The sequence below is a fragment of the Emys orbicularis genome, chromosome 1 (assembly GCF_028017835.1).
Source record: "Emys orbicularis isolate rEmyOrb1 chromosome 1, rEmyOrb1.hap1, whole genome shotgun sequence".
NCBI lineage: Eukaryota > Metazoa > Chordata > Testudines > Emydidae > Emys > Emys orbicularis.
The window spans coordinates 317,672,727-317,687,464 of NC_088683.1; the positions used below are offsets into that span (position 1 = coordinate 317,672,727).

A 14,738-nucleotide genomic window follows, 5' to 3' on the forward strand; every position below is an offset into this window, starting at 1 on the left:
AAGAATTCATTTAGCTTCTCTACAATGCCCTTGTCTTCCTTAAGTGCTCCTTTGATTTAGCACCTTGATCATCCAGTGACCCCACTGATTGTTTGGCAGACTTCCTGCTTCTAATGTATTTAAATTATTTCTATTAGTTTGAATCTTCTGCTAGTTGCTCATCAAATTCTTTTTTGGTCTGCCTAATTATGCTTTTACACTTGACAGTTTATGCTCCTTTCTATTTTCCTCAGTAGGATTTGACTTCCAGTTTTTAAAGGATGCTTTTTTACCTCTAACCGCTTCTTTTATTCTGTTGTTTAGCCATGATGGCATTTTTTTGGTTCTCTTACTATTATTTTTAATCTGGGATATACATTTAATCTGAACCAGTATTACGGTGTTTTTAAAAATTTCCATGCAGCTTGCAGGCATTTCACTTTTGTGACTGTTCCTTTTAATTTGAGTCTAACTAGCTTCTTCATTTTCATGGAGTTCCCTTATCTGAAGTAAAATACCACTGTGGTGGTATTTTCCCCATCCCCCCTACAAGGATGTCAAATTGAATTACATTATAGTCGCTATTACCAAGCAGTTCAGTTATATTCACCTCTTAGACCAGATCCTGTGCTCCATTTAAGACTAAATCAAGAAATGCCTCTCCCCTTGTGGGTTCCAGGCCTACCTGCTCCAAGAAGCAGTCATTAATGGTCAAATTAGTCTTCACTCCAGTGTTCTAGCAAGCTAATCTTAGTCAGCCCCCCACCTAAGGCCCTCCATCCAGCCTCTTCACCAGTAAGGCCCTCTTAGGCCAGGAACCTCTTCAGGACTCAGCTCTCCAGGCATCACCTAGTGAAGGGTTCTTTCTCTGGACTCACAGCCCCTGCATAGTTTAAACTACTCCAGCTCCTCACTGGAGCGGCTTGTATTTCCCCAGTGACCTAGACCTTTGACCGCTGTCTGGTAAGATCCTTTTGCTGGAATCAAGCCTCTCTATGGCTTTGCTCCTTGGGGAATTTGATCCCTCCAGAAACACCTTTCCTCGTTCTCCTTGTCTGGCAAGTTCTCTAATCAGCTCCTCTGAGAAATACTCCTCTTCTGGGGCCTAGTAAATGAGTCCTCATAAGTCTTTATTTAGGCCCAGGTGCGCCTTACCTAATGAGCTGCCACCCAGCTACTTAGGCAATTTCCTATGCACAGGTGGATCTGGGTTATTTTATTCTCCTAAGTGGAGTCTGACATAGGTAGGCTGGGTTTCTGTCCCCTTCAGAGGGCTAGTTCTCCTGTGGGCTCTTGCTAGTCCTTGTTTTTAGCTGAGACTTGTCTGTGCTGTGTGTCTGTGTTCTTTGAGCTGTTTGCTGTGAGCTTCTTCTTTTGTGCTGTTTCACTTCTTTGTACAGAAAGCTGCTCACGTTGCTGTAAGCCTCTTGAGTAACATCTGTTTCAATGAGTTTTTATCCCCTCCTTTCTCAGAGAGTTAATTGAAGGTGAACACACCCCTTAGGGGTTTGGTTGGATTCAGCTTGGCTGGATTCTTGCTTTGTGCAGCTACACTTGTGGCTAGATGCACCATAGATAAGGTCTCAGTTGATTCTTCAGTTACTGCTTATGTGATAGGAGTTGAAGGTAACTTATGATCTGCCCTAGCAGAGTTAGCGCTTAGAATATCTTTGAAGTTTTACTGGTTTAAATTTTCTTAGGTCCATTTTCTGAAACATTGTTTCATCTCTTCCTCCAGTGTTTGAATATCTAGAGAGGTTTTTCACATAAGTAAACATGTGTAGTCTATATTGGTTCCCTGCCTCATCTAATACCCAAAGTATGTGCTCAAGAAGGAAGAGCTCTGCAGCAGAGCTTGCCTCATTCAGTGTTCATTGTGTGCAGTACATAAGTGTTTTGTTTAGCAAATAGTTCCTTATTATGGAAGAAGGATGATCCCGTTGTTAGACCATTAGCTTAGGACTTGGGTTCAAGTCTCTGCTTTTCCACAGGCTCCATGTGTGACCTTGGGCAAGTCATTTAGTCTCTCTGGTTCATTTCTCCATATGCAAAATGGGGCTAATAGTACTTCTCTACCTCACTGAAGAATTGTGAAGATAAATACATTACATTGTGAGATGCTCAGATACTACAGTGATGAGGGCCATATAAATACTTTAGATATATTATAGAATTTTTGTCTAGACCTTTTTTCTGGTAGAAAACATAGGAATTAGGGTACTACCAGAGGTATGAGCTAGAGTTATACTAGGAAACTGAACCATTTTGGAAAATTATTTTCAGCAAATTACTTTGAGCTGGTGTTGAAAATGATTTAAGACCATGCAGATGAGTCAAATCCCTTCAGAAAGCATGTTACACGAATGCAGAGTGGAGTGCCCAAAAGTAAGGAAATGCTAAAATAAAATTTGCTTGTGAAACCTTAACTCTGCCTTGTTTACACTCGGGAACTGAAGCGTTGCAACTTAACAGTGCAGTGCATCAACACTAACCCTTCTGGTTTGGGTGCAGTTCTCCCCTGCACTAGATGCACTGCTGTCTACGAGCTACCTATTCCTCAGGCCCTGGAAGTGATACTTTGTGGGAAATTGTGCAAGGTGTTCGGATTGTCTAAAGGAATTATGGGAGATGGGGTCAAATCCTATAACTCACTGACAACTGCAGTCTGTTTTGGCATTTTATCCCAAAACAGAGAGTGCACTGGAGGTTCAGGGCATTTTCTGTTTGTTCAGAGAGCCAGATTTGTTCTTGAAGAGCTGAAAATGCAGAGCTAGCTGTCTGCAGAAGTTTGAAGGTGGTGATAGTTCGTATTTCAGTAGAGCACCAAGGTCACCAGAGAGCCAGAACAGACTTTATTTTGCCGCTCCTGGGGAGATGCTCCAGCAGAATCCACTTCCCATGATGGTAACTGACTCTGGGTGGGCCCCTGTACTGATCTTGAGGAATTGGATTACTGCTGGTGGGGGCTTGGCAGAGGGCAGGCCATTTGATTCGATTTTTTTTTTTTTTGTCTATCACCTCAGGGGATGTGAGGAAGGGTCCTGCAGTGTCTGTTCAAGTGACTGAGTTGAAGTAATAGAGGGACTTCTGCCCTCACTTGTGACTGTCTGCCTGTTCCTTAATCGCAATGGCAGTGTTCATGTAGGCGTAGCCCTCGACCATGCAGAAAAGTACAAATAATACATAGCATAATACATACCTTGTGTAGATGGTTCCCCCATCTCCCAACAGTCCAGCAAATGCCTCTAATACCGCCTGTGACATAGTGCCCTCTCCTTCCTCTTTGGGCTTTACTGTTGTCAAGGATCATTTCAGTCTCCATAAACACCCAGGAACTAGCATCTGTTCAAACGCATGTGAAGGTGCAGCTACCAGCCTTGTTTTGATGCACCTTCAAGCCTTTAGTTTTCTCTTTGCACTGCTGGGCCAGATATGCATTCACCTGTCAAAAGCAATGGTGTGCTAAATAGTCTGGGTTACCTGGGATTGGATCTAACCATTGTTCAGTGAGTGTCCTGGCATCTACCTTGGGTCAGCTGCTAGCACAACTGTAGGATAACTTCTGAGAAGAAATTATCCCAGATCCAAAAGCAAACTGAGTACGGGAACACAGTGACCTTGAAGAAGATTTTGGCTTAAAAAGTGCCTGCTATGGGACTAGAGGTATGTACATGTCATTGTGTTCAGTGAGGGACTTCTAGAAGACTTGATCCCTAGGGTCAAGTGGCCACAGAGTTTAGAAATTTGACCAGAAGAGCCACTAAAAAGTTACTCAGTTGCTCTGCTGCAGCTATAGCTGCAACACCAGCACTATAGAATGATCCAGTGCAGGGGCACGTGGTGATGCTTGGACTTGCTCCGAACAATTAAAACAGTAGCATGAACTCCCATCTACTGTGGGGAGGAGTTTTGTGTGGGACACAAACAAAGTGTGTTACAAGTACAGTAACTCCTCACTTAAAGTCGTCCCAGTTAACGTTGTTTTGTTGTTACGTTGCTGATCAATTAGGGAACGTGCTCATTTAAAGTTGTGCATTGCTCCCTTCTAATGTCGTTTGGTAGCCACCTGCTTTGTCCACTGCTTGCAGGAAGAGTAGCCCGTTGGAACTAGGTGGTGGGGGCTTGGAATCAGGGTGGACTGGCAGCCCCCCTATCAGTTCCCCGCTCCCCTAAGTTCCCTGTGCTACAGCTGCCCAGCAGGCTATCAATTGCCGGCATTCAGCTGTCCCTCCCCCCCACTGCCATGTGCTGCTCCTGCCCTCTGCCTTGGAGCTGCTCCCAGAGACTCCTGCTTGCTGTACAGGGGGAGGGAGGAAGTGGGGGGCTAATGTCAGGGTGTCCCCTCCCCCCTGCTCCTGCACCCCACTTACCCCATTTCCATAGAGCGGGGGGGACACACGACAGGGTTCAGGATGGAGGGAGCTTCCAGGCAGCAGCTGCGGTCTCAGCAAGCTGATCTAATTAACAAGGCAGTGTACTTAAGAATGGGGTGAGCTACTTAAAGGGGAAATGTGCATATCTCTCTCTCACGCACACGGTGTGTCTCTCTGTCTCTGTCTGCTGCCTTATAGAGTGAGGTTACATTAACAATGAGTTAACCCTTGAGGGCTCAGCCAAATGCTAGTTCATCATTTAGCAGTAAGGCATTCCCTGCGAAATATCCCACCCTCTGTCTCCTCCACATCAACCAAGCTTCACAATCATCATCACTGTGTACCAGTATTAAATTGTTTGTTTAAAACTTATACTATGTGTGTGTGTGTGTATGTATGTGTGTGTGTGTGTGTGTGTGTGTGTGTGTGTGTATATATATATATATATATATATATATATATATATATATATATGTCTTTTGTCTGGAACCTAACCCCCTCATTTACATTAAATCTTATGGGAAATTGGATTCGCTTAGCATCGTTTCGCTTAAAGTCTCATTTTTCAGGAACACAACTACAGCGTTAAGTGAGGAGTTACTGTATGTCAGGTGGTTACACTCTCCAAAATGCTGTCAGGTAGAGATGGCTAGTAAAACTTTCTTTCAACCAAAATTCAGTCTCCTAGAGTTGACAGAGTTAAAGCTTTTTCTTTCTCTTCCTTCTTTGATTCTGTGGGGACACAGATGTAATAATGAAGTAGAATATGGCAGTAGTTGGATTTAGCAAAATTACCTCCTCATTCTGTCCATTTCTTTCTCTCTCTCCAAATGGGCTGAATGTAAACACTCTGTAGGCTTGTAGATCCTATAATAGGGAGAGGTTTGTAATATGCAACAGAGTTTCAGCTGCAGCTAGGGTGTTTTGACTTCCCATTTTAATTTAAAAACAATGGCTTTTCATGGCTTCTCCAATGTATCTGTCATAATAGAAAACTAAAGTTAATAGCAGCTCAGTCATGGGTGAAGCATTCTTGAAAGCCATGGCTCTGCTGTCAATTTCTGTTTATTAAAATCAGCAGGAGGGGTTATTTCAGCGTGGTGGCAGCTTTTAACAGCACTTCACCTTCGGCCAAACCCATTATAAATTCTTGACTCTAATGAAAATCATTCACAGGGAAAACTTAATAGCATCCAGGAATGTTTTTGTGGAAAAGAAGGGATGCAGCTTTATTAACAACATTACTGTACCCAAAAGAGAGTCCTTGTCAGTCTAAACTGTTTGCCTGCTGTGACACCATAACTCAAGGATAGGACAGACCAAATTATGGGGGAATTATTTCCATACGTTGTCTATAACACTGCTTCCTACAGAGGCTCCATCCATGGACTCTCTACTGTCACATACTGGGAGCCAGCTTTCTGGTAATGGGTCAACCAAACTCCCTTGTAGCTCGGTCTTATGCTGGGATCTCTGGGCCCCCCACCACCTGTGGGGGCTCAGAGCTCCAGGGTCCCCCTGCCACCAGCAGCGGAGGGGAGCTGTAGGGTCCCTCTGCCCCCTCCCCAGCAGCAGGGAACGCTGTGGGAATCCCCCTGCCACCACCGCAGTGGGGAGCTGTGGGGGTCTCCCTAGCCCCCATGGTGGCTGGGGACTGCGGGGGTCCCTCTGCACCACCCCCTGCCTGCGGCGGCCAGGGACCTGCCAGGGTTCCCCTGCCACCGCGGGTGGTGGGGAGCTCTGTGGTTTCCCATGTCCCCCACAGCAGCGGGGAGCTGCAGGGTACCTCTGCTGCCCATGGTGGCTGAGAGCTTGGGTGCCCACTGCCTCCGGCAGCGGGGGTATCTTATAGCTCCCTGCCGCTGCAGGAGGCAATGGGACCTTGCAGTTCCCAGCCGCCAGGGCTGAAGTCACGGAGGTCTTTGGAAGTCACAGATTCTATGATTTCCGCCACCTCCGTGACAAAACCGTAGCCCTAAGCATAAGCACACAGACCTTGAAGATTGTAACTCAGAATCTAGATTGTGATAACAACTTCTATCATTGTTCAGAACAGGAATATTTGTAACCTATTGATTTTATTTTGTATACAACTGCAGGGTTCCTTAAACCAGCTTCTTAAACAACTAGAAGAGGAAAAGAAAAGTCTCCAGAACCAACTGAAGGATTATGAGCTTAGACTGGAACAAGAAGCAAAGGTCTGTTACTGCCATATCTGTCTAATCAGCCCTTTCTAGAAGCTGTTATGCTGTCTAGAAATGTCCAAAGCATTGGTGTAGAGAATGTAATGATTCCATGAAACATAAAATGAAAAAGTCCTGGGGTGGTACGTGTGTTTGTTCCTTCCCTTTTGATTAACCATGCTAATTGTTTTGTTTGATTGTAACCATTTACCCATTATTTTAAAATGTAGGCTTACCATAAGGCTAATGATGAACGGCGCATGTACCTAGCAGAGATCTCACAGGTAAGTAACAAAAACTTTGCAACCTAATCATCTTTTTCCTCCCAAGCTGGTACTTGAAGGATCATTACTGTTTAACTCTTTATTTTTCTTTATTTTTTCTCCTTCATACAAATCTGAGTTTTATTCCAGCCAAGGAAAGCCAGGCATAGTTCCCGTCAGAGCCAGGCCTCAGTTAGCTGGAGCGATTGCTAGAAAGAGATGGAAGTCTGTCTGTCTGTCATCTCTCTCCCTGCCATTGTTTACACCAGACTTCTTGTCTTAAAATTTCCCACCCATTATATTGCTGGTGGGAGCACTAAAGTAGACAAGGCATGATGGCTACTGGAGCTTTAACCATTGTACCCTTTAGCCCTGCTCTGAGCAGAGTTGGATGGCACAGAGGTTAAAATGCCAGTGGACAGTCTATACCTGCACATCCCCTGGGTGGAATTGAGCTGATGGCAACAGTGGTGGAAAGTCTTAAGAATAAAAGTCCAGTGTATACATCCTGTCAAAGGGCTGACTACACTGCCCCTATACAGCATCTAGTCCCTGCTGGCACAGGTGTAAAGAACTAAGCTCAGGTCTTATATACTCAGATTCCTGTATTGTAGCATGCTGTACAGTTCTTAAGATGGTTCTCAGTCTGACTTCAACTTTTTTTTTTTTTAAATGTAATAATGCATGTTCAGCCAAAGCATTGTTTTGGCTAAATATAAGAACAGCCATCCTGGGTCAGACCAAAGGTCCATGTAGCCCAGTAACCTGTCTTCTGACAGTGGCCAATGCCAGGTGCCCCAGAGGGAATGAACAGAACAGATAATCATCAAGTGATCCATCCCAGCTTCTGGCTAGCAGAGGCTAGGGAAACAATCCCGACAAGGGTGACAATGACAAGGTGACAAGGGTCACTATGTATGGTATAAGAGATCACCATCACCATTACCATTACTTGAGACCACATGAAAGTTTCCCTAAATGTGCTGAATACAGGTTTTTCCAACCTTTATTAGAAGACAAGCGCTGCTGTGCCACTCGTTGATAATGTCATATTAACTGGTCATAGTCCACACTAGGGGACCACTGTGCCATCTAATTCTGTTCGGAGCATTGGATTGGTTTGTCTAGGATTGACCATGAACACAGCCACCGAACACTTTTACACACCACTGTCTTTATCTACATTAGGGATCACCTCAGCAGTGCAAAGGCAAAATAACTTCCCAAATGCACAGCGTGTGTGACAGCTGGATGTGCTGATCTGTTGATTTACATAAAAGCATATTAGATCACTGTTAAGGTTTTGCATTAGTATGCAAGTTTGAAGTTGGAGTACATATTGCTTCCATCTCCATTAGATACCCAAGAGCAAGAGCCTGATTACTCCTGGGGGAATTCTGCGTGCCTGCAGAAAATGCCCCCCTCCTGCAGAATTCCTGTGCTCCCTGCAGAAAACGGCAGGGAAGCTGGGCAGGGGGAAAGAGCGGGCATGGGGAAGACCATGGGCACAGGTTTTGTGGGGGGCGATTCCCCTGCAAACAGAGGCAAGGCATGGGAGGGTGCACAGAGTTACTTGCCCAGCTGAAGGAGACTGTGTCTTGGCTCCACTGACTCTGCAGCTGAAGGCCGCCTCCTGAGTCCTAGTGCCAGTCGTGCTCCCCTTCTATGTTCCTGTTTTCTGTGCAACAGTGAGTGCCCGCAGTGGGGCTGGGTAAGAGGGGGTGAGGGAAATGGGGGGAGGGGTTGGAGGGAAGAGGCAGTGAGGAAGGAAAGGGGTTGAATAGGACAGGGTAGGGTAATATGGGAGTGAGGGGAGGGAGATGAGGCATAAGGCAGTGGGGGAGGGGGATGAGATGGGGAAGAGAAGGGGATAGGGGAATCGTGGGGGGAAGCAGGAGCCTAGCATACGGTGTCCCCTCGGCAGCAGCTGGAGCTCTCCTGTTAAGCAGGCCCATCGAACCCTCACCCGATAAGCCCTACCCCCCACACACCTGGACCCCCCCGACAAGCTCCCTACACCCAGACTCCCACCCTACTGAACCCCAACCACCTGCACTCCCATCCCATCAAGCCCCCCTCCCCCAGCAACTGGACCCCCACACTGAGCCCCCAAGACCCAGAACCCCTCCACTGAGTCCCATCTCCCCACACCCAGACCCCCCCTGCTGAGCCCCTGTTCATCCAGATCTCCCACTGAGCAATCTGCACCCAGATTGCCCCACACAGAAACCTCTCACCCCACACCTAGATCCCCCCACACTAAGCCCCTCCACACTTGGATCCTGCTGGGCTGAGCTTGCCCACTCACACCTGGTGCAAAGGGGCAGGGCCCCGGGGTGTTTCTGGGACAGGCCCTGCCCTTGCACAGTGTCAGGGTTGGGTGCAGCCTCACTGCCAAATCCCTGTACTGAGGGAGGTGGGGGCTTCAGGGTGATCTCCCACCTCATTGCAGCCAGTGGCCTGTGCTCCCCACTGCCATGCTGGACCCACATTTATTTATTGACAAAATTTGCAGAATTTTAAAATACTGTGCACATAATTTTTATTTTTTTGGCACAGAATTCCCTCAGGAGTACCTTATGGAGCACTGGAGCATGTTGTTGACATCATTGTAGACAACATGAAGGTGGAAAAGAATGCAGGATACTTTCCTTTAACTTCTTATTTCCATACTTGTAAGGTTTGGGTGAATGGGGTATGTCCTGTTACACCCAGAACTGTCACTAAACAGTTAAATATAGTATTTAATTTGATGATGATATCTAATCTTCAGTTTTTTGTTTTCTACTGATTTTATGCCTTGGTAGATGTATGCAGTGTTGTAGCTGTGTCAGTCCCAGGATATTAGAGAGACAAGGTGGTGAGGTAATATCTTTTATTGGACCAACTTCTATTGGTGATAAAGATATTCCCTCATCCACCTTGTCTCTTGGTAGATGTAACAAGTTGTAAAATTTGTCATGGGAAGGTTATGATAGCAAGGTAGTGAAAAGTTGAGACATTTGATACCTGAGAAGCGATAGAAGATGGCTTGAGGTATTGGCACCTTATGGGAATAGTTGAAGCACTAACACCAAGGAAAAAGTGAAACACTGCATCTCTTCACCACTCCCTCATGCCAAGGACGGTGCTGACTTCACATTTTGAGGGGACAGGAGAAGCTTAAACTCCTAGGTCAAGATTTTAAAACCTGGATGTCTAAATTTAGGCTTCTGAAGCCATATTTAAACACCTCAATGAAAATGTCCTGATTCTGATTTTCGGAAGTACTGAGCACCCAGAAATACGATTAAAGTTAATGGGAATTGCAGATGATCAGCACCTCTAAAGTGAGGCCACTTTTACTTTGTTGACTAATTATAGATTTAAGAGCTTAACTTTGGGCAACAGGTTTGGCATACTCACCCTAGACCCGACTCCAACAACCCTTGATAGAAACCAGAATTCACGCTATTAGAGCTGTCCGGGAATTTTTCGATTCAATCTTCTTTTTGTTGAAAAATGCTGATTCATCAAAACAGAAACTGTTTGCAAAACTTGCTCAGGTTTGCCAAATTTCCCAACTCAAACAAAGTAGAGAAACAATATTTCAAAAATGTTGAAATGTTTAGTTTTAACTTTTTTTTTTTTTTCAAATGAAAAATTCTGGTTCTGGTTTGAAATGATTTTTTGTTATTAAATGTAAGTCATTAGACTGAAAAAAGGTTAAGAAAAAAGGTTGAAATTGAAACCAAATGTTTCGATTGATTCGGGGGGGGGAATGGTTTGGTTGGGGGGGTTTTGGTTTGAGAATATTTTCAAGATTTCTGCTCTTCATCTTGATTCAAGATGGGGAAAATATTTCAGATTCTTTAAAAATCTTTGTGAGACAGGAAAACAGTTTCCTACCCAGGTCTACCCATTATCCCTGCTCTAGTATTCATTATTGCATCCAACATGGATGAGATTACCATGTTGTTACAATTGGTTGTTTCTGCTGAAATGAACAGAGCAAAATAGTGAACAGTATCGACCATAGGCTTCAGCATTAACTTCCCTTTGAGATAAATTGGCCATTTCACACCTTTCAGAGTTATTGTTGCCATCTGTCTGCAAGTTCAGCATGACAATACAGTTCACATTCCAAAGAGGTTCACAGTAGTAAGGGCTAGGTCTTATTGTTTTATAAAATGAAAGATTAGATGTTATAGCATAGTTGGATTAATTCTGCCACAAATTATGTGGCTGTGGAATACACAGGACCCTATAATACAAACTGGAAGTTACCTTGAAAGCTTTACGTTATAGCACCTCTTATTCTGAAAGAGATCTTCTAAAAGTAGTAGGTTAACATGATACTCCAGAACTCTGCGCAATGAAGTGACTGTCATTGAATTGCCAGTATAGCTAACTGGGGTGAAAGGTTGTAATTAGCAATGTTTCCATGTGTTTGCACAGCAGGCAAGTGGTTCACTGTGTGTAGTCATTGCTGCCTTAGGGAATGGAGGAAAATTGCTGAAAACAAATTTGCAGTGTTAGACCAGTAAATGCTGATGAATCTGGGGCTGGTAACATGAAGACACTGTGGGAGGAAGACAGTAGTAAGTTAGGAAATAGTGTTGTTATGTCTGAACATAGCTAATGAGTGTGGAGTGCTCTTTTGTACTTAAATAATTTAGGCCACTGTTCAGCAAGGCACTTAACACATGCCTAACTTTAAGCACATGGTAATTCCATTGCTTCAAGTTAAGCATGTGCTTAAATACTTTGCTGAATCGAGACACTGGAAATAGATTCTGCCACCCGTGCTGTGCTTACTTCTTGAGTAATTCCACTGATGTCAAAATCAGTCATGGGTGGAAGAATCTGGAACCATGTGTTTTTTATTTTTTTTATTTTTATTTTTTCCCCAATTTTATTAAACAGCCCACTGTCTTAGATCTGTCTTAGGAAGTTGGCAGAGGCTAAGGTGAAGGGGGAATTACTACTCATGGTTGACTAAGCAATATTTCCATATGTATTGAGGCAAATGTAGCAGCAGGAGAACCATTGTTCTCTGACAACAATCTATTCCATAGATATTCTCTCTTAACTTTATAGCTATAGATTATTCCATTTTGTTATTTTTCCTATCTTGTTAGCCTTCTCCTGTACGCTTAGTAAATCAAATGCAATAGAACCTTTTTTTCTTATTAATAGTTATTTAAAATATCAGCATAATGAATGCATTTCCTGAGAATTTTTTTATTCCTTGTTTGAGATCACCCCTGTAACCTTTAGTGGGAGTGGAGGGGGGAAGGAAAGGCTGTGGTTCAGAAAAATAATTTCTTTTAAATATCTTTTTCTTGTTACCTTGTGTTTTTTTTCCTCAAAGTATATTCATCTTCTAAGTGTGTTTATGTTGTCCGGTTCCATAAGGTGCTAATCTTTTTTTAAGTGATACAGTTAAAATAAATGTAAAGATTTCACAAGATTTAGTATTCATCCAAAAGGCATTACTTTTTTTTTTTTTTCATCATAAAAGACTGGTTCTCAGACCACACACTATGGAACATTGATGGTCAGTGGAACTTTCCTTGTGGCTTACAGAATGCAATATTTTGAGAACCAAGCAGTGGGGAAATGCGATAGGTCTTTTAAGAGAACCTTTTTCTTAAAGTGGTACACAGAATTAAAAAAAAAACTTCAAAAATTATTTCTCATAAGTCAATGTCTTTAGTAGAACTCCCTGAAAGCAGACAATTTAACAGTGCTTTCCATAAATTAAATCCAGGCAGCTCTTACTCTGTCTTTACACATATATTCTTTGAAAGTGTCTTCGTTTGAATTATAGTAGGCTTTGCTAGTACAGTGTTAGTGAGAGTAGTTGTCTAATGCAGTACATACATGGAAGCACACTAGAAACCAGTGTATTTGTTATAACCAATCACAGATGTGGTTCCTTGCTGTGATAGGTTCTTTCCCCTCTCATGAAGAATGCATTCCCATACATTTTAAAGTATAACATTAAGATTTAAAAATAATCCAAACCATGTGCTTTGTTTAAATGGCATCAAAGAGATCCATGGCTCCACGCTTTTAGAAAAAGTCATCTATGGCTCCCTAGTGTGGCCAGCTGTCTTGCTTTGCCTTATGCTCCCACAAAGCCCCTCTATGGGGGTTCTGTGGATCTGGGAAGTTGGCAGGATTGTGTCAGCTTTCAACAAGCACATCCCAGCCCACCAGCCACGGAAGCACTAAATTACTGTAAAGTTAGCCTGAAGCATTTTTCGTTGCTTCCCCCTCCAGTCTATGGAAATTCCTACAAGAGGATGTTTCTGGGGTGACAGTTGGACATGAGCCTGGAGGAGCTCTGCATCAAGGGGATCTGTGAGCCAAGGGACAAGAGAGACAGTTTAAGTTCTCCCCACATTTTTGCTTTTTATTACCAAAGTTTTATAACTGCTTCTTGGATTTTGTATATCACAGTATTGTAGTAATGCTCTCTAGAGGCAGCAGGGAAGATGTAAATGCTGCATTCTTCTCACTTAATAATTTCATAATTCCAACAGCACAACAAAATCACTAAAACTGTCATTATTCTGTCTTTTCCATACAGGACAATACATAGGGGAAAATTACTTGCAGATGGAAAATATGGGATTCCTGTCCTAATTAGTAATAAATGGATTCAAGTAATATAGTTTTTGATTCAGCGGAGAACTTAAACATGTGATTAGGTCTTGTTGATTTCAATGGGACATAACCTTAAGTATGAGCTTAAATTCTTTGCTGAATCAGGGTCATAGTGCTTGTCTTTTTCAAAATCAACGTGAGGAGAATTTTTGCTTTCCTAACAACATATATACTTGGAGGATAACTTGCTTTATAAAAATTTGACCATTGCAGACATCATCTACACTTAAAATTGCTGAGAGGCAGAAAACAGATGCAGTGCAGATCAAGAGGAAAAACCAAATACTGAGGTAACTCTTTCATATTCCCTCCATTTTCTGACTTAATACATTTATCTAAATACTCTCCCTTGACTATCATAGCCCTCTATCCAAGATAAAGATTGCTGCAGATAATCTTACTGACAAAATATTGATGTCCATATCACTCTTGGTACTGATTTTAAATCAGCTTATTACTAACATAGACTATTACAGAATGATAGTACAGTACTCATACAATGTAAGTGGCCTTTGTGGAACCTAACAGAAGGTTTTGGCATCCTTACATATAAATCTCAGTCAAAAAAAAAAATAGGCCTTTTTGCTAAGTCTGCTCTTACATTCTCCAGTCCATTAACAGTAATGCAATTAAATGTTCAGCCTGGTTCTTCTCAGTCAATAGAGAGTGTACAGCTGTCTAGTGGATGAGAAGGTGAGTAATTTTAGATGAACTCATATTAAGACCTAATTGCTTAATAAATCAAAGCCAGTTTTTAGTTACACAGGTGCAAAAGAGTTTCCCAAAAATTTTTAAATGTGAAGAGCACGAAGCTGTTTGGGGGAATTTAGAACATAAAAATGTGTGTCTGAGCTGAGCTCTGATAAACCAAGTTTCAAATTGAAGCTGATTCTTTACTGAAAATGGAAACACTAACAAACCCTTAACTATATCATTGCAATTGAGCCATGATACAAATTGAGAACAGCTGTCCCATCATTAGATTATAAAAGATAATTGATATGAAATAGTTTTCCCACCTGTTTTCTATTTTAACCTCTCACTCAGGACATGAATAAGATATATTCTGCAATGTTAACTATATTCACTGATTCCCACTCTTTGGTCTCATGGTGAGCATTCAGTAGATTACTGTTATTAGAGTAAGGTTTAATGTCTGCTACTAAGGATTCTTAAGATCAGACACGTATTGTGTGGCTCTTAAATACTTAATATGCAACCCATAGGCAGTTTCTGGCTCTGGCTGTGTTTTTATATAGCTCCTATGGAGGTGGCCAGAGAGGGCA

General features: G+C 42.8%; 1 protein-coding gene across 1 annotated transcript in view; it reads left to right on the forward strand.

The window, feature by feature from the left end:
* CCDC169 (coiled-coil domain containing 169) overlaps positions 1-14,738 on the forward strand; it is a 46,496-nt gene that overhangs the window by 29,513 nt on the left and 2,245 nt on the right. The window contains exons 5-7 of the mRNA XM_065423533.1: positions 6,452-6,550; positions 6,766-6,819; positions 13,666-13,742. Coding sequence (XP_065279605.1) covers positions 6,452-6,550; positions 6,766-6,819; positions 13,666-13,742 — 230 coding nt within the window. The remainder of the gene's footprint in view (positions 1-6,451; positions 6,551-6,765; positions 6,820-13,665; positions 13,743-14,738) is intronic.